The sequence below is a fragment of the Cuculus canorus genome, chromosome W, assembly GCF_017976375.1.
Source record: "Cuculus canorus isolate bCucCan1 chromosome W, bCucCan1.pri, whole genome shotgun sequence".
NCBI lineage: Eukaryota > Metazoa > Chordata > Aves > Cuculiformes > Cuculidae > Cuculus > Cuculus canorus.
In genome coordinates, this window is record NC_071440.1 from 1,710,315 (window position 1) to 1,730,705 (window position 20,391).

General features: G+C 45.1%; 1 protein-coding gene across 1 annotated transcript; it reads right to left on the reverse strand.

The window, feature by feature from the left end:
• Positions 1-410: 410 nt before the first annotated feature.
• LOC128850188 (protein FAM219A-like) lies at positions 411-5,341 on the reverse strand. Its single transcript, XM_054053175.1, is given in 5 exon segments — positions 411-569; positions 1,779-1,833; positions 2,211-2,311; positions 3,623-3,795; positions 5,209-5,341. Coding segments are annotated over 5 exon segments (621 nt in total).
• Positions 5,342-20,391: the final 15,050 nt, after the last annotated feature.

Here is a 20,391-nt window from a genome sequence, read left to right on the forward strand (position 1 = left end):
TCCTCCCACAGGTAAAATCCCCTGACACCTCAGATTCACCCCTGATCTTGTAGATGGATTAGTTTTGGTGGGTATGAGCAAGTGCAGCTCCATCTGACCCTTCCCATTCTTGAACAGACACCTTACAAAACATCTCCAGTGCCTACACAAACCAAGGAGGTATCTCTGTACCCTCCTGTACTTGGTCTCCAGACCAGTCAGTTCCACCAGGCACTGCCTGGCACTTTGGGCAATTTCTCTTTTGCTTAACCATAGCTTAAAATAACTTGTTAACCAATCATAAAATGAATTTTTTGGTTTCTCCTGGCTCCATGAACACAAGGAGGTGCACATCCTACCATAGGAGGAAGCAATGGCTGTTAAGTTTTACAGTTATAGTGGATAGCACTAATCACAGCCTGACGGCCTCGCTACTGAATGTGACAGGTGGTAGAGGAGGTGGCTTGGCAACACATGCAGGTAGAGTTGACCGATTTAGGGGGGATTAAGTCAAGGTCCTCATCATCTGGGATCTCATCTAACCGGTACCCATCCTTTAGCAGCTGGATGTTCAAGTCTTGGTTGATCTGCTACAGACAAAGAGACAAACAGTCAAACACTTGAGACTCCTTCTTTCTGATGGATGGAAGAAGAAGGTGGTCTCTTATTCTGGAATATATTTCCTTATCATTAGCAGCTGTCCCATCAATGAAAGAATCCCAGTTTTTGACCACAGATGAGGGCTGCCTTCTGTTGCTCTAACTTCTTCCAGAACAGGAATATCTAGAGCGAGATATTCCAGAGGAGCAAGTCAATACACTATTTTATTCTGGAATAATCTTTCCAGGAAGATGACTCCTCATTTAAAGTAATGTAATAATAATGATAATAAACTGACTGGCAGCTGAGCAGTCCCTCCTCTCAGTCTGGAGCATTATAGCAGTTGAAAGGTGGTAAAGCCTCTTGGCTTTTTGTAATCTTGGATTCAAGTGTTGTCTGGCCAGATCTGGGTGAACAACACTCCATCAGGGCCCAGAGATGGCTCAGATAATTTGATCTGGTCCCTGCTCTTGGCTGTTTCTCTGTGTTTCAGAGGCATTTTGCCCAAGGAAGGGGTACAAGTGGGAGGAATTCCCAGTGGCTTGTGTGCAGAATGGCTGCTCAGCACGTTGGATGTAAAATCAGATCCCGCAGAAGTAGTAGTCAGAGTCTAAACAACTAATTCACAAGAGAGCTTGGAAATATATTCAGAAACAATGAGGTGGTTAACAAGCCTGATCTTCCCTGCCTTTTCTCATTGAAAGGGCAAGTGTTCATATTTGCAAGTCCTCCCTAGAATTTCTGGTGCTCAAAGTAATCATGCACTGGGTGACCCTGACCCCCACAAGAACTGGAAATCACAGCACACACTCAGAACCTTTATTTATGTCCTTGGCAAGTAGATGTTTGCTGAGCTGCTATGACAGACAAGTTGATGCTTTTGCACCATATGGGCCAACACTGCAGGACTGAGAAGAACTGTGAAAAGCTTGAATGAAGCCAAAGGTATCTGTGAAAATAGCCGATGGGCAGATCTGTGTCTGTGCCATGGAAGTGTGGGAATGGAGCCAACTGGGTCATCGTGGGAGAAAGTAACATGACACAGTTTCTGCCATGGCCCCTTCAAGGCTCACAGAGTCTACACCACTGGTAAATTCCTTGTGTAGATGTTTCTGGTAGCACAACGCCACTCTAAGTAATTTCTGGCTGCTCTACTGTTAGCATTCATGGCACAGATGTCAGGAAAGAGTATAACTCACCTCAACTGATGATTATCCTGAGGAAGAATATCTGGACATGTCAAAGTCATCATCACTGCAGGGAAGGACAAGATACAGTACAGAAGGAAACAACAGTTAGAGATATCTGTATTCCCTGGTTAGCCCTATCTTTCTCATGCCATGAAGCTGTACTTTAGGCACAGAGCAGTTGCATCACAGGAGTCTGGAGAGTAACTTTCATCTGTGACCCTCAGATATTTCCATCAAAGTGCCCTTTTACTCATGTCTCTTCCTACTTGTTTATACACACACACACACACTCTCCTTATGGTATATGCCAAAGGGCACAGCAGGGAAGAATGTGAGTGGCCTGCAAGAGCAGTTTCAGCAAGAATTAGCTTTAGTGCTGCACTCTGGCATGAAAACTTGCTTGCACTGTAATATATATCATCTTATTAACACTTTGCATACCTGTCCGTATCCAGGGCTACCAGTGACTTTTCATCTGGACTCTGATCTAACAATGAATAGCCCTTATTGGGAACGACGAGCCTGAAATAATTAAATGTTGTCTGTTAACCACACAGTAAAGCTCAGTGAAGACATTTAAATGGGTGCAAATCAGAGGAAGCGAGCTGTATCTGAGTAGTTCAGAGCAGTTTCACAAGGATGAATACTGGACATGCTTTGGGAACACACTCCTCCCTGGAAGAAAAAACAGTTGGGACACTCCACACTTCATTCTGGTGAACTTGTTCAGCTACCACTGCTTGTCGCATAAGATTGTCTATTTTTGCATTCCTTTTTTTCCCCCTAGAAATGAGTACATGACACTAGCAGTAAGTAAATGGGAGAAGGAGGCTAGGGGAAGGCAGTGGCTTGGTGCTCCTATTATTCTACTATTGGAAATCAGGGATTTGGTCTTTCTACATGAGTCCCCACAACACAGCACTTTTGAGGTCTCACTCCTAAATTTAGTAATATGAGAAATATGAGATGGTGGGTGCAGTGTAAGAGTCCAATCAGACTAGAATTTTTTAAATCCTATTATTTTATAATGAGTTTCACTTCATCAGAAGTATTACAAAGGCTGACGATGACTTTGCACCTTTAATTGCCTGAGAGAGTTTGTGTAATGGAATACAGGCTTCAGAGCTTCTAGAATAAGGAAAATGCATTAATTCAATGGTATTCAGTTCACAACAGAGTTCTTTCATCCACAAAACTGCACAAAGACTTTGGTTCATGCTTAAAGTAAGATCAACCAAAGAAAATGGAAGAAGATTCTACATTCAGCAGGTGGGAACGTAAGGGTGATGAAAATCTTGTTCAGTGAGTTAACTTAGTTTTTCTCCCAAATGAAGAACTGGACTTTAACAACACACAATGATGCACAATGATGCTTCACTAAGAAATTAGAAAATATAAATCTAAAAATGATAATCCATCTCATCTATGCTCCAACTGCACTCTAACACCTGCAATGCTCTTCTGCTTCTGCTCAGAAAATTTCAGGAAACCATTACAATTTTAGCAATACAAAGGCCTGCAGGCTCAGGGAGAGTAAAATATATCAAATGTTATCACAAAGTAAATGTATAGGCTCATGACTAGTTGTATTTTCTTATTGCATTCTTGAAACATAAGATTAAAGAAATTAATTTAAAAACTGATGCAGAATTTCCAACCTGCAGCACCAGGGAACTGGAGAAAATGGGATTCACTTGATGTAATCTTTCTGGATTTCAGCAAAGCCTTTGATCCTGTCTCTCGCAGACTCCTCCTGAACAAAGTGTCCAGCGTCCAGCTGGATAAACACATAATGCAGTGGGTGAGCAATTGGCTGACAGGTGGGCTGAAGGGGTCACAGTGAATGGGGTTACATCGGGCTGGCGACCAGTCACTAGTGGGGTTCCGCAGGGATCCATCTTGGGACCAGTATTCTTTAACGTCTTCATAAATGACCTGGATGCAGGACGCGAAGGTTTCCTAACCAAGTTTGCTGTTGGGGTGAGCTGCTGACATTCTTGAGGGCAAAGAGGCCCTGCAGAGGGATCTGGACAAATTAGAGCCAACCACATGGAGTTTAACAAGGGCAAATGCCGGGTTTTGCCCCTGGGACACGGTAACCCTGGATGTCCATACAGACTGGGGAGTGAGAGTTTGGAGAGCAGCCCTGCTCTCCAGGATCTGGGGGTTCTGGTCGACGGCAAGTTGAACATGAGCCAGCAGTACCCTGGCAGCCAAGAGGGCCAACTGTGTCCTGGGGTGCGTCCAGCACGGCATTGCCAGGCGGGCGAGGGAGGGGATTGTCCTGTTCTACTTCACACTAGTGCGGCCCCACCTCGAGTACTGTGTGCAGTTTTGGGCGCCGCTGGATAAAAAGGATCTAAAGCTACTGGAGAGCATCCAGAGGAGGCCCACAAAGTTGGTGAAGGGTCTAGAGGAGAAGTCGTATGAGGAGCGGCTAAAGTCACTTGGTCTGTTCAGTCTGGAGAAGAGGAGACTGAGGGGGGAACATCATCGCAGTTTACTGCTTCCTCGCAAGGGGAGGAGGAGAAGCAGGCGCTGATCTCTCTGGCAACCAATAATGGGACCCAAGGGAATGTCAGGAAGATGTGCCAGGGGAGGTTTAGGTTGGATATTAGGAAAGGGTTCTTCCCCCAGAGGGTGGTGGAACACTGGAACAGCTTCCCAGGGAAGCAGTCATGGCTCCAAGCCTGACAATAGTCAACAAGCATTTGGACAATGCACTCAGACACATGGTGTAAATTTTGGGCCTGTCCTATGCAGGGACAGGAGTTGGACTTGATGATCCTTGTGGGTCTCCTCCAACTCAGGTTGTTCTGTGATTCTGTGAAGAATGCACCAAATGACCATGTTCAATGGACAATCAAACCTTGACCTCAACTGCAAAGTCTGGTGCTGGTCGCCAATATCTAGATGCATGGTCTTTGCGAGCAGCCTTTTCTTTCTCAAAGAAACAAATGAATATGCCACATCTGCTCAAGGGAACTCTCAGTAAAAACACCCTGGGCAACCCCCCAGAATAGCTGGGTGGTCATGGAGTTGAAAACCATACTACACATAAAAACAGGTCTGCCGCGTGGAAGAGTGGACACTGCTGTTATAGGCAAATTCTACCAATGGTAAGATAGAGATCCAGTGTTCTTGTTTGAGCTAAAGCAGTACCGATTTTTTAACTTTTCAGTTAAGCCTCTTCTAAGTAACAGCATTTTCTGAAAGTGACCTATATAACTTTTCAGACAGCGTCTGTCTCTAGAAGTGATAATGCTTACTATTTATCGTTATCACCAAAGTAATGGGGCACTGATGTGCAGAAAGGCCATTGCTTACACTTATCCCTATGGAAACCAAGGCTGTCCTCGAGTTGGTGGAATGCAGTAAGTTGAAAGGGAGAAAAAGGTCGCATGTGCAGGGAGGAACAGACAGATGACCCCAAACTGACCAACAGTGTATTCTATTTCATATATGTCATACTTGGTATAAAGCTGAGGGAACACAAGGGTCAAGCCCTCTTCTTCAGTGGCCGATGTCCAGTAAGAGTCTCGTCCATCCATCTGCCCTTGATCCCAATCCATTTGTTCCTGAATCCACTTCCTGAGTCCAGCTCCTGTCTGCTGCTGAGTCCAGTCTAAGACCTTTCCTTGTGTCTGCTCTGCAGCATCATTGGTGATGTAGTCATTGGGCTGGAGGTGTGTGTTCAATTCTGTATATTTGTATATATTTTATTATTTTCTTATTAACAGTATTTTCCTTATTATTACTATTGTTTCATTAAAGCTGTTTTAGTTTCCAACCCACAAATCTCTCTCATTTCCCTTTCCCTGTGTGTAGAGGGGAGAGTGGGATACACAACTGCCCGCGTTTGGCACCTGACCAAGTCGGGTGGGGCTAAACTGTGATAGTCCCATTGCATTGCAGCCATTTTCTTGTGAAAAGAAGCTGCTTGAACAAGCTTGTGGTACTTCTGCCTTCCCAGGTTTTCCCTGTCTGTGGCAAGACAGACCAAACCTTTCTGAGGTATCACTAGGGCTGTGCTTGTGGTCCTGCTTGGTTCCCAGAAAGCCAAAGGAGCTGGGAGATGAAGAGACATGGGCCAGTGAGTCCCTGTACCAGACACCACTCAGCCATATGGGAACAATGGAGCTTGGCTACATCTGGTATTAAAGCAATGGCTGCAAACCTCTGTTTTGCAGATACTAAGGAATGTTTCTGAAAATTGTGTGAAATGTAATGAAGAAAAGCAAGTCTACTGCCAACAGGCTTTGCTTGGCTGTGGAGGTGTCCACATGTCTCCTGAACATGTCAGGTGTCCACAGATGGAACAAAACTGAGCTGGCTGTTCAAAAGCTGATCTCTGTGGTGACCAGTGACAGCTCCCCAGGGAATGGCAAGAAGATGTGCCAGGGGAGGGTGGGAATGGACTCACCTAACAGCCAGTTAGAGAAGAGACTGCATAACTTTTAGCTAATCGTTCTGTGCTGTTTCATTTTCTTTTTTAACAGGATCCAGCAGATGCATCTATTTCGGGCAGAGGTTGTGATACAAGAGATGGAGAGACTGTAGCCATGAACTATAAGCCGTCCCCACTTCAAGTAAAATTAGGTGAGTCTTTCCTGATGGATAGTGAAAAGGCTGAATCCAAGGTTTTAAATATGGTTAAGGTGCTTATGGACTCATGCAGATCTCATATGCATGTGGCTAAGCATGCCAGCTCAGCTCGGGCAACTCATAGAATCATAGAATAGTTTGGGTTGGAAGGGACCTTAAAGATCATCGAGTTCCAAGCCCCCCTGCCATGGGCAGGGACATCCCACTAGATCAGGGGGCTCAAGGTGTCATCCAACCTGGCCTTGAACACCTCCAGGGATGGGGCAGCCACAACTTCCCTGGGCAACCTGTTCCAGTGTCTCACCACTCTCATGGTGAAGAAATTCTTCCTTATGTCTAGTCTAAATCTGCCCCTCTCCTGCTTATACCTGTTCCCCCTCGTCCTATCATTACAAGCCTTTGTGAAAAGTCCCTCTCCAGCTTTTTTGTAGCCCCTTTAGGTGCTGGAAGGTGGCTATAAGATCTCTGAGCCTTCTCTTCTCCATGCTCAACAAGCCCAACTCTTTCAGCCTGTCCTTGTATGGGAGGTGCTCCAGCCCTCCGATCTTCTTTGTGGCCTCCTCTGGACCCGTTCCAACAGCTCCATATCCTTCTTACACTGAGAATTCCAGAACTAGACACAATATTCCAGATGAGGTCTCACAAGAGAGGAATAGAGGGGCAGAATCAGCTCCCTCGACCAGCTGGCCAAGCTTCTTTTGATGCAGCCCAGGATACGGTTGGCCTTTTGGGCTGCGAGTGCACATTCCCGGCTTGTGTTGAGCTTCTCATCGACCAGCACCCCCAAGTCCTTCTCTGCAGGGCTGCTCTCAATCACATCATCCCCCACTGTGTACAAAAAACAGGGATTGCTCCGACCCAGGTGTAAGACCTTGCACTTGGCCTTGTGGAACCTCATGAGGGTCACACAGGCCCACTTCTCCAGCCTGTCCAAGTCCCTCTGGATGACATCCTGTCCTTCTGGTGTGGCAACTACACCACTCAGCTTGGTGTCATCTGCAGACTTGCTGAGGGTGCACTCAATCTCGCTGTCTATATCACTGATAAAGATATTGAACAGCACCAGTCCCAGTACAGACCCCTGAGGAACACCACTTGTCACGGATCTCCATCTGGACTTTGAGCCACTACTCTTTGAATATGACCATCCAACCAATTCCTCATTCACTGAACAGTCCACCCATCAAATCCATCTCTCCAATTTAGAGAGAAGGATGTTGTGGGGGACTGTGTCAAAGGCTTTACAGAAGTCTAGATAGATCACATCCGTTAGTTTACCCTTCCTTAGGAAGGAAGAAGCCATGCGCTGGTTTCAGTAAAAGTATGATGGCATCATCCTTCCCGGGAAATGAGCAGCTCCTGTTACCAGAATACCTCATCAGCCTCTTCTTCCTGGCTGGGCACCACCATCACTGAGCTCAAGGATATCAAACAACTCTCTCACATAGAGGGCCACCCCACTGCCCCTCCTTCCTCACCTGTCCCACCTGAAGGGTTTATAGCCACCCATGGCAGCACTCCAGTTATGTGAGTTGTCCCAGCATGTTTACCTGATGGCAATTATATCATCGTTTTCTTGCTGTACAAGGGCTTCCAGCTCCTCCTGTTTGTTGCCCATGCTGTGTGCAGTAGTGTATCATAGAATCATAGAATCACCAGGTTGGAAAGGACCCACTGGATCAACAAGTCCAAACATTCCTAACACTCCTTAAACCATGTCCCTAAGCACTTCATCAACCCTTTCCTTAAACACCTCCAGGGAAGGTGACTCGACCACCTCCCTGGGCAGCTGTTCCAGTGCCCGATGACTCTTTCTGTGAAGAATTTTTTTCTGATATCCAGCCTGAACCTCCCCTGGTGGAGTTTCAGGCCATTCCCCCTTGTCCTGTCTCCTGTTGCTTGGGAGAAGAGGCCAGCTCCCTCCTCTCCACAACCTCCTGTCAGGTCATTGTAGAGAGCAATAAGGTCTCCCCTCAGCCTCCTCTTCTCCGGGCTAAACAACCCCAGCTCTCTCAGACGCTCCTCGTAAGACTTGTTCTCCAGCCCCCTCACCAGCTTCGTTGCTCTTCTCTGGACACGGTCCAGAGCCTCAACATCCTTCTTGTGGTGAGGGGCCCAGATCTGAACACAGTACTCAAGGTGCGGTCTCACCAGTGCCGAGTACAGAGGGAGAATCACCTCCCTGGACCTGCTGGTCACACCGTTTCTGATCCAAGCCAAGATGCCACTGGCCTTCTTGGCCACCTGGGCACACTGCTGGCTCATGTTCAGTCGGCTGTCAACCAACACCCTCAGGTCCTCCTCCAGGCAGCTTTCTAGCCAGACTTCTCCTAGTCTGTAGCACTGCATAGGGTTGTTGTGCCCCAAGTGCAGGACCCGGCATTTGGCCTTGTTGAACCTCATGCCATTGGTCTCAGCCCAGCAGTCCAGCCCGTTCAGATCCCTTTGCAGAGCCTCCCTGCCCTCCAGCAGATCCATGCTTCCACCCAGCTTAGTGTCATCCGCAAACTTGCTAAGGGTGCACTCAATGCCTTCATCCAGGTCATTGATAAAGATATTGAACAGGGCTGGACCCAGTACCGAGCCCTGAGGAACCCCACTTGTGACTGGCCTCCAGCTGGAGTTAACTCCATTGACCACCACTCTCTGGGCCCGGCCATCCAACCAGTTTTCAACCCAGGAGAGTTTGCACCTGTCCAGGCCAGAGGCTGACAGTTTCTGAAGCAGAATGCTGTGAGAAACTGTGTCAAAGGCTTTACTGAAGTCCAAGAAGATTACATCCACAGCCTTTCCCCCATCCACTGGTTGAATCATTTTGTCGTAGAAGGCAATCAGGTCAATTTGGCAAGATCTGCCTTTTGTGAACCCATGTTGACTGGGCCTGATCACCCGGTTCTCTTGCATGTGCTTCATGATAGCACTCAAGATCACCTGTTCCATGACTTTCCCCAGCACTGAGGTGAGACTGACAGGCCTCTAGTTCCCTGGATCCTCCCTGCAACCCTTCTTGTAGATGGGCACAACATCAGCCAGCCTCCAGTCCAGTGGAACTTCCCCAGTCAGCCAGGACCGCTGGAAGATGATGGAAAGGGGTTTGGAGAGGACATCTGCCAGCTCCTTCAATACTCTTGGGTGGATCCCAAGATGCACTTCAGTTGGGCTGTTGATCCCGCTACACTCCTGAGGGGAATAGTCTCAGTTCCTAAGTGACTCTTCGCTGAATTTTCTACACCATCAGTAATCTTTACATCTGTGCTGCTGATTGGAGTGCTCTCCCCCACTTCCTGTGAGGTGGCAGACCAAAAGGCCTCTTCAGCACACCATCCCCCAGACACTGGGATGCCATTCCCAGGTGTTTTTCTATCAAGCCTGTTTTTTCCCCCTTCCCCTCTAGTTTAAAGTTGTATGGATGAGCCCTGCTAGCTTCTTGGTAAGCATCCTTTTGGCCCTTGGAGACAGGCACACCCCATCCTTGGACAGCAAGCCTGGTGTTGTGCAGGCCAATCCATGGTCAAAACCCCAAAGTTTTGCTTCTCGCGTCTGGCTTGGAGCCAGATATTTATTTCCTGGCTCTTCCTTCTCCTTCCCTCATCGTTCCCTGTAGTTGGAATGACAGGGAGAGAACACTACCTGCACACCCAGTCCCTTCGCCATTCATCCCAAGTCTCTGAAGTCCCACTTAATTGCCCTCATGTGTCTTGTTGGGGTTTCAGTACTGCTTACTTGGAAAATCAATAGTGGATAATAATCCATGGGCCTGACCAGGGTTGGAAGTTTTCTTTCCACACCTCTAACCGAGCTCCCAGGTTGGCAGCAGACTTCCCTATCAATTGGGTCCGGTCCGCAGATCAATCCTTCTGCTCCCTTCAGAAGGGAGTCCACTATGACAGTAACCCATCTTTTCTTCTTAACAGAGGCATTTTTTGATGGAAGGCTTAGGGTGTTTTAACCTAGAGAACATTTCTAGGCTGTGAGACCCATCATCCACATTGAGGTTGGGTTCCACTTGCAGAGCTTCGTATCTGTTGTGCAAGGGAACCTGGGAGGCTGACACATCTGCTGTGCCGGGCAGGAACCTGCTGCCATTCCCCTCCATCTCCTAAATTTCTCTCCTCAGCTGACTGGAGAGAGGATGGGGTGTCCTCTGTCATAGAAGGCATGCCTACCTGTTGGGTCTGAGACAGGGAGCATAAGGTGTTGCTCCAGTGGTTGATTTCCTTCTCACACTCCCCGATGGTCCTCAGCCAGCTCACCTCATTCCTGAGTTCTGTCACCAAGCAGAGGAGTTCCCCCACCTGAGCACACTTCTTGCAGATGAGTTCCCCACTGGTGCCGATACCAGTGCAAGAGGGGGGCACGCCCTGCAGCCCGGCATCTGGAGCACTTCCTCCCCTTTCATTGACTTTGGTGTTTGCAGGATCATTTCTATCACATGTTTCTCACTCCTCTCTCTCTCACAACTGTTGCTGTTTTTTTACCCTTTCTTAAATATGTTATCACAGAGATGCCACCACCTTTACTGATTGGCTCGGGTTCAGCCAGCAGTGTGTTTGTTTTAGAGCTGGAACTGTCTCTGTCCAACATGGGGGCAGCCCCTGGTCTCTCCTCACAGAGGCCTTCCCTGCACCACCCCCCTGCTACCAAAACCTTGCCACATAAACCTAATAAAATTTAGTTTCTGTGAAATGCATTCATGTGAATGAGCATAAGGATCAGACTGTTAAGTCTTAGAGTACTCTTTGTGACTTAAAATGACAATAAAGTAAATGACCTCAAAAAGTAAATTTGAGAGTAATCAATTTATCAGAAATTGTGAACATGTGGAAGTTCCCCAATTACTTGCCTAAAAAAATAATTAATCATGCTTTTTGAAAGCTATCTGGCAAAATAAATGAAATTTATCACTTATGTAATGCACCAATATTTACTGATTTGTGTGATGCACAAAATTTCAGACCAACAGTTAGATTAGCTTCTGAGAACTGATTTTGGGGACTAATGGAAATATAGTCTGATTTAAATTGAAAACTGAACCAAGTGCCATCAATCAGATTCACAAATAGCACAGTAGCATTTGTTGCCTCAAATAAAGGGAAAATCTTGCAGTGTTATAAAAAATTTCTAATTGTATAAAATGTTTCTTTTCTGTTACTTCCTATTTGACTCTACAGTATAATTTTACCTCTTCATTGCTTGATTAGATGTAAAGAACTGACTAGTCTGTAGTTCTCTACATTTTTCTATAACTTCACAAAAGCAAACATATTATAAAGGGAAGTCCCTAATTAATTTCTAAACTTCTGTTTGCAACTTCCTGTAATACTGCAAAATAATTATGTTAAATGTTTAAAGGGACAGTTTAATTATTTAATCTTCAGAGCCTCCAGTCATACTTGAAGCATCTCAACAAGGATTTTAATTTCATTTGATCTTTACATTTAACAGATTTATCTATTTTGAGCTCAGCTTCTCAATTTTCTACAGACAAATATATCTAGTCACATGGAGCTTTTAGCTGAATTTGATTCTAAGATTACAAGGTCCAAAACAAAATCCCGAGATTAACCGTATAGCTTGGGAACCAAGAGTGGGAGGGGAGAGACAAAGAGCTGGTTCTAGAACGTGTTCTAACCTGTGAAAGTGAGACAGGGCTCAGCTCAATCGCCTCACTCAATACGAGTGGATGAGTGTTCAAATATATGATGTCTGACACAAAAACACCCAAGACTGTGCCTGTAATTCTTTTTATTTAACAAATTAAGAAAGTCAACTACCGACACCTTTGAAATAGTTCCCTTCTGAGTTGACCCACAGCTGCATACGATGCTGCCAACGCTCAAAGCAATTCCACAGATCATTTTCTGAAAGTCTGTTGAGGATCTCTGTCTTTGTGCCTTCACATCTTTTGCTGACAAAAAATGGGTTCCTTTGAGCACCAACTTGATCTTTGGGAAGAGGGAGCCAAGTCTGGTGAACAGGGTGAGTGCTAAAGCACAGGGATATTGTTATCAGCTAAAAACTGCTTCTGAGGGCAAATCGTGCCTGATGTATTTGGTGGCCTTCCATGATGGGGCCACAGCATTGGTGGATAAGGGAAGAGTAACCAACATCATTGACCTGGACTTGAGCAAAGCATTTGACACTGTCCTGCATGTCATTCTGATCTCTAAATTGGAGAGATATGCATTTGACGGATGGACCACTTGGTGGATAAGGAATTGGCTGGATGATCAAGCTCAAAGAGTTGTGGTCAATGGCTCAATGTCCAAGTGGAATCCAGTGACAATTGGTGTTCTTCAGCGGTCGGTAGTTGGGACCAGTATTGTTCAACATCTTTGTCACAGACATGGACAGTGGGATTGAGTGCACCATCAGCAAGTTTGTGGATGACACCAAGCTAAGCAATGTGGTTGATACTTTAAAGGGAAGGGTTGCCATCCAGAGGGACCTGGACAGGCTTGAGAGGTTGGCCTGTGTGAACCTCATGATGTTCGACAATGCCAAGTGCAAGGTCCTGTACCTTGGTCGGGGCAATCCCAAACAGGCTGAACAATGAGTGAATTGAGAGCAGCTCTGAAGAGAAGGACTTAGGATTACTGGTGGATGAAAAACTGAATATGAACCTGAGCCATCAATGTGCCCTTGCAGCCCAGAAAACCAATCACGTCCTGGGCTGCATGAAAAGAGGTGTGGCCAGCAGGTTGAGGGAGATGATTCCCCTCCTCTACTCCACTCTTGTGAGACTGCACATGAAGTACTGCGTTCAGCTCTGGAGTCTTCAGCATAAGAAAGACCGACCTATTAAAGTGGTTCTAGAGGAGGGCCACAAAGGCTGGAGCCCACAAAAAGAGGCTGGAGCACCTCCCATACAAGGACAGGCTGAGAGAGTTAGAGTTGTTTAGCCTAGGGAAGAAGGCGGCTCTGGGGACACTAGCCTTCCAGTGCATAAAGGGGACCTACAGGAAGGCTGGGGAGGGTCTCTTGATCAAGGCATGCAGCGATAGGATGAGGGGGAACAGTTTTAAGCTGAAAGAGGGGAGAATGAGATTAGACATTAGAAAGAAATTCTTTACTTAGAGGATGATGAGGCCGTGGCCCAGGTTGCCCAGGGAAGTGGCTGCCCCATCGCTGGAGGTGTTCAAGGCCAGGCTGGATGAGGCATTGAGCAGCCTGATCCGCTGAGAGGTGTCCCTGCCCACGGCAGGGCGGTTGGAACTGAATGATCTTTAAGGTCCCTTCAACCCAAAGCATTCTATGATTCTATATAAATTTTCCCCTTTAAAGATTCTAAATTAGAATTCAACTTTCATGTTCACCTTCATATGCTGACTTGTTTCTGTTTTCATCTTTCCCCATCCATTTTTTTGGTTTAGGTCTGTGATGGATTAACGTTTGCTAACAGCCAAATGCCCACCTAGCCACTTGCTTGCTCCCTCTCCTCGACAGGGCAGAATGAGAAAATAGGTTGAAAAAGCTTGTGGATTGAGACTTGGTTTAATTGAGACTTGACTTAGTGAGAATTAATTTAATTTATTGCCAAATAAAGTAGATGGGAAGTGAGAAACAAAAATATAAAAATTAAAACTTTAGATGACATTAAGACATGTTTCTTTATAGAAAGTGTAGTCAAACACTGAAGAAGCTTTCAAGAGAGGTGGTTGATGCCCCAAGACTTTTGGCGTTTAAGAGGCATTTGGACAAAGCCCTTAATGAACATGCTTTAACTTTTGGTCAGCCCTGAATTGCTCAGGCAGTTGGATTAGATGATCATTGTAGGACACTTCCAACTGAAATTCAATTCAATTCAATTCCATTCAATTTAATTGTATTCTATTCTAAAACAACACCTTCCCTCCACCCACACCCCTTTTTCCCCAAGCTCAACTTCGCTCCTTCATTCCTGACTCCTATAGTCCAGCGGCGCAGGGCAGGTGAGAGATGAGGGCTTATAGTCAGTATATAACAGTTTGTCTCTATCACTCCTTTCTCTTCAGACTTTTCCCCTGCTGCAGTGGGGGTCCCCCCTAATGGGCTGCAGTCCTTAAGGAAAAAATGTGATCTAGCACAGGTTCTCCACAGGCTACAATGTGAATATCTGGTGTGGTCTTTTCCACAGACTGCAGGGGAATATCAACTCCAGTGCCATGGAGCACCTCCTTCTTCACCCTCCTTCTTCTCTGACCTTGATGTTCATGCTGTTGGTTTTGACTTTCCCCCCCCCCCCCCCTTCTCCTCTCTCTGTGTGGCATTTTTGCCTTTTCTTAAATATGTTTTCACAGATGTGCCAGAAACTTTGATGATTGGCTCAGCTTTGGCCAGCCATGGGTTTGTTGCAGAGCTGGCTGGAAGCAGCTGTGTCTGTCACAGTGCAGCCCCTGAACTCACAAAAGCCACCCCCACAAACGAAACTTTACCATATAAACCCAATAAAACTTCTATCAAAAACTTCCACTGCCAAAAACTCCCACACCAAACATAAAATTTCAAATTAAGAACATTGATATGCATGACGGAACACATTTAGGATCACCTTTACTCATAGTTAGACTCTTTTTCCATGTACCAGCTTATTTTAAGCCATTAAAACCAGAATACATATTTTACTCAAGAACATCAGGAAGTGAATGGGAATACATGGCCACTACTGTGCACAGAAATTATGTTGTTTCTGATAAGCACTGAATTAATTTTTATAGCATGTCTTATGCTTTTTCTAAGCAAGTTGCAAAAAACCACAATGCAACTGATGTGCAATGCACTTTTGAACTAAGCCTTAAAAGGGGAACATTAAAGGCCATTGGTGCGATGATTTAGATTTCCAGACTCCTAAGGGATATTTTTCCCATTGAAAACACTGCTTCTTGGTATGTTGTGTAAGAAACTACATAAGGAACCAAATTGTTTTTCAGTATATCCACGGGGCTACTCTTTCACTAGTTTGAGCTGTTTACTTGCATTTAATGTTATAAATGAGCCTTAAGGAAATACAGAATTTAGCCCTCACCAAAAAGCCAAGAAAAGAAAGTAAGGTTTTATATGTAGGAAAAGATGTAGATGCATTGTTTTGTATTTATTTGCTGAGCTTTTTGATATTCAAAGAGGGCATCTGCCCCAGTTTCATCTTTGAGCTTTTGGAGGAATAAACTGTATTTTATTCTGAATCTAACTGTGAGAAACACTCATTCACTGGTAAAATATTGAAAAGGACAAAGTCTTCAAAGCAAAGACAATAATATTTTTATTTTACAATTCAGTGCTGAATCGAATGCCTTTCTAAAAAAGGCATAAGATCTTACAAAAGCAATGAGTATGTATACTAGTTTTAGACAAAGGACCATATAAATCTTCAAGGAATGTTCATTATTTTTTTTTAATTATCCAACCATGTTCGAAGACTCCCTTCAGGTTACCTCCTGACCTAAGACAACTACATCTTACAAGACAACTTAAGCATATCAATTTTCGCAGCTCTAAGACAGGTTATCTCTTGACCTAAAACCAGATACATCTTGCTAGACAACTAAGCATCATGCCTGGAGATTGTCTGCATATTCTCTCTTGATACAAGAAAGATTTATATGACAAGATAATTAAACACACAAACCAGCTGCAGCAAAACTTATCAATTAATTCTCACATAACCTAAAGACTCATCTGAACTGGATTTTCATCCACAATATACATAGAAACAACACTATCATTGACATAAAGTCATCAGCTTACTTCTGACATCTGTGCACATATATTTATTGCCATTTATACACATGGGTCTGATGAGCAAAAGCAAATGGAGGGTATTGGGAAGCTGAGAAGTTCAAAGGACTTAGCTAATTGAAAATGTAATCACAGCTGAAGAAAGCCCTGATGTCAGCCCTGGCCTTAGGACTCCCAGATGCGAGTAAGCCATTTTTCCTTTTCTCTCATGAGAAGCAAAGAATTGCCCTAGGGCCTGGCTGTTTGAGCGGTTGTGGCCATCATGCTAAACATCCAGGAGGCACAAAGATTTACCCTGGGCCGGAAAATGACTGTGTTAGTGTCCCATACAGCATCTGCAGTACTGGAAGCAAAAGGTAGGCACTGGCTTTCTCCACGAAGGTTCCTAAAATACCAAGCTATAATGTTGGAACATGATGATATGGGAATTGTGGTTACTAACATCATCAACCCAGCTTCTTTTCTCAGTGGACATACAGGAGAACCAGTGCACCAGGACTGCTTAGAGACCATCGAGGCCACATACTTGAGCCGTTCGGACCTGAAAGACAGTCCCATGGAAGACGCTGAGGGCTGGTTCACAGATGGAAAGAGCTATGTCTTAAGCAATAAAAGACATGCCAGGGTAAAACCATCAAGCATGCAGAGGGATCCTGAGACTGCTGGAAGCAGTTCAGCTACCTGAGAAAGTGACAATCATGCACATCAAGGTGCACCAGAAAGTGAATTTGGAATTGGAAAGAGGAAATGAGCTGGTGGACAGAGAGGCCAAACTGGCAGCCAAAGGTGAGGTAAAAACAAAAGGGGCTTTGATCCTGACAGGCAAATCTCCAAAGAAGGTAATCCAGAATACACCAAGAAAGATCAGATAAATCAGAAGCTTATCATAGACCTGGAAGGGTCATATAATAAAGAGGGGTGGGCCCTCACCCCACAAGGGAAACTAATCTATCCCTCTTATTTAACATGGTCTTTGATGAGGGAGGAACACAGGAAGAGACATTGGGGGGGGGGGCAGAAGCTCTATATAAACACCTAATTAGAAAGATTGTAGTTAGAAATTTATACACCACTGTGAGACAAGTGGCTCAGCAGTGTGACCTTTGCCTCCAGACTAATCCCCAAACCACCCCAAACCAGAAATGGGCCAAATTGGAAGAGGCAACGGGCCTGGGCAACAATGGCAGATTGATTTTTCGGAACTCCCAAGAAAAGGGTGTAATAGAAGAGATAATGTTTGTTAATCAAATCTTGCTTATGCTAGTAGAAAAACCAGATGTCGGCTTTGAACCAAGAAAGAGTGGGCCTTGCATTAACCACAGACACTTCCTTGCATTAACCACAGACACTTCCTTGCAGTAACCACAGATATCCGGTAATGTAAACAATGCTTGTGTTTTTGCAAGAGATAGTGAAACACGCATGCATTAAACAAGGGGCACAGGACAATCACAGGAGGAAGACTCAGGGCCTCCATCCCAGTGACCACCAGGAAACAGAAAAGACCCCCTAGCAACAGATCAGCGCGGATGCAGAGTACACCTAAAAGGATGCGTATGCCGGAAACAAAGGCCTATAAGAACTACAACTATGGGAAATTGAGTGCGCGTCGTTGGTGGAGCAGGAGACTCCCCGGCCGCCCAGCGCTGTTTTGCTTGCTATCGCTTGCCAAATCTTTGTAATAAATTTATATATTATTTTACTTAATTGGCTCACTGATTTTGTCCGAGCACATTATAACAAGGGGGGGTATTGATACTTATTGGTATTAACTGGTACCTTTTCAGGTTGGCCAGAGGCATTCCCTACTAGAACAGCCAAGGCTTGTGAGGTAAACAAAACATTAATACAGAAGATAATACCATGCTTTGGGGTTCCAGCAACCATGTCTCCTGATAGGGGACCACATTTTATCTCAAAAGTAGTACAACAGATCAGTCACTATTTGGGTATGAAATCATGACCTCCTACATGGTGGCATTGGATAAACAACTCTGAAAATATTGAAAAACATGTGGTTGAGTCGCGAAGTAGGGGCTTGAATGTGTTATAAATACTCAATCGTAATTTCTGCAAAAGATTGCTTTATTATGTTTATATGGGAAAGCATAGGAGCAAACAGCACTGGGTGCGCTGTGGAGTCTCCGCTCCACCAACAACGCACACCTAAATCCAAGTTCCTTTTATATTATTCTGCAGGTCGATATTGTCCATGTGGTGATTTCTCAAAAATAGGTTTAAGCTGTTTTTAGGTTTGTTAGTTCCTTTTAAGGCGATTTCCTTTTGTTCTTCTGTCGGAGTGGGAGGCGGACCCGGAGTAACGATGAAGTCTCAATATGAGTATGATCGTTCTCATTTATTCATGCACCTTACACTTCTTATATACTTATCCCAATAGTGCACGCGCTAACAAAACAAATCCTAATTGGTTATGTCCCGCTGTTCACGCGCCTTATGCTGTCACGCAACTGGCCAGACGCTCTTGAGCATGCGAAAGGGGCAGATACAAGGTTCTCATCACAACTCTTTGGGACTTTCCCGCGCTGGATTCCACATTCTTGTATTCTACTCCCTTTTATCTTATCTCAAGGTCAGGCCTAGCTACAGACAGCAAACCCTGGATTGTTCACTGCTATTAAATCATGAGCCATCCTTCCACATTCTTCCTTATCTTCACTTCTGTACTTTGAGCTTGGTTTCTTTCACAAAGTATCTTTCAGGTCGTTATCAAGTTAATCCTCAGTCTCCTGCTATTGTTCCATGCCTCCCTAGGAGGTCCTGACCTTCACTCAGGCTCGGAATCATCCCAGCAGGCCTTCTTCCCTATCGTCTGTAACGCTAATTTGCAGGTCGGGCACCAACAGGCATTACACTGCGTTTTCTGGCACGAATTACATCTACACTCTTCACAGATGGACCTGTGCATAACATACGACCTGGAAATTATGTATATGTAAAGTCTCTCACAGAGAGGACTCTGGAACTGCAGTGGGAAGGACCATTCCAGGTGCTCCTTACCTCCTTCACAGCAATCAAAATCAAGGAGCAGAGCACATGGATCTGTCACATCCGAGTGAAAAAAAAAAATGGCACATAAATCTCCATGGAAGGTCACGCAAGTCCAACCAGAAAATTATTTTTCTCACGATCATAATTATAATCCAGGGATGGGATAGCACCTCTAGCCAAAAGAATACTGAGTGGCCTTGGTCTCAAGCTGGGTATACTGGAGCCATAGGGAAATATTCTGATTGAAAGGGTTTAAACCATAACTGTGGTTATGCATGAAAATCAGGTATATGTGAGGCAAGAATGGAATGCGGATAGAGAACAGGGGATTCGGCAACTTCAGGGGACTGTAGGAGGAGAAATCAAAGTAGGATGCCAAATGGTTAATGGGATTACCCATGAAAAGGCATCCCAAATTACTATCTCGACTACTCCAGATAAGAACACAAAGACCTGTATTTCCAGTGAATTAGACTGTTGGCATAATTTTACATTAGTACAGACCATTGAGGTAGTTTGCCTCTGGGCCCGTGATACTATTGTACTCACATTCAAATTTAAAATAAATGCTGTAGTGTGGGGAGTTTTTCCCTCGGTGCCAGTGCCCGGAGCGTGGGGCGGCCCGGCTCTCGCAGCCAAGCGGCCACCCCCCTGCTCTGGCCACTGCCGCGCTGCTGCATGGGCAGCACACAGAGAATCGGCCGAGCTGGAGAATGCCCTTGAGCGACCTTGAAGAAGCGGACAATAGAGGAACTTTGCCGGGGAAGTACCTACGACAAGTACCGTAAACATGTTTTTTTGCCATGTTTTTTGAAATTTAGCAGAGTTGTATAAAAGCAGCCTGCTTTTATAATAAAAGGTCTTCTGTTAATACAAGTTCAGGAGTCCGTGCCTCAATCCCCTCACCATAGCTAGGCTTGTTACAGCAAACCCACACACATTATGTCCACCACACAACCTACGCCAGCACTCAAACTCAAATCCAGAATTTATGAAATTGGATCGTATGTGATCGAAAATATTGGTCAACAACAAATGTTGTTCAATCCAGAATGGTCTCTTAAACGTGTTGAACTGCTAATGCAAACTAATGTTTCTGAAATTCAACCAGCGTGTTCTCATTTCCTAAAAACATCTCCTAAAAACATCCTTCGAGGGTTGGACAACCTGTCTGTGAAAACAAGTGCCCTTCAGGGGCAGAACACAAAGGGGCCTAACCGGAGTGTTAGAGACAGGATTGGGGGTCCTAAATGGAATTGACTCAGAAATGCTAATGAATAAATTGGCCACCACA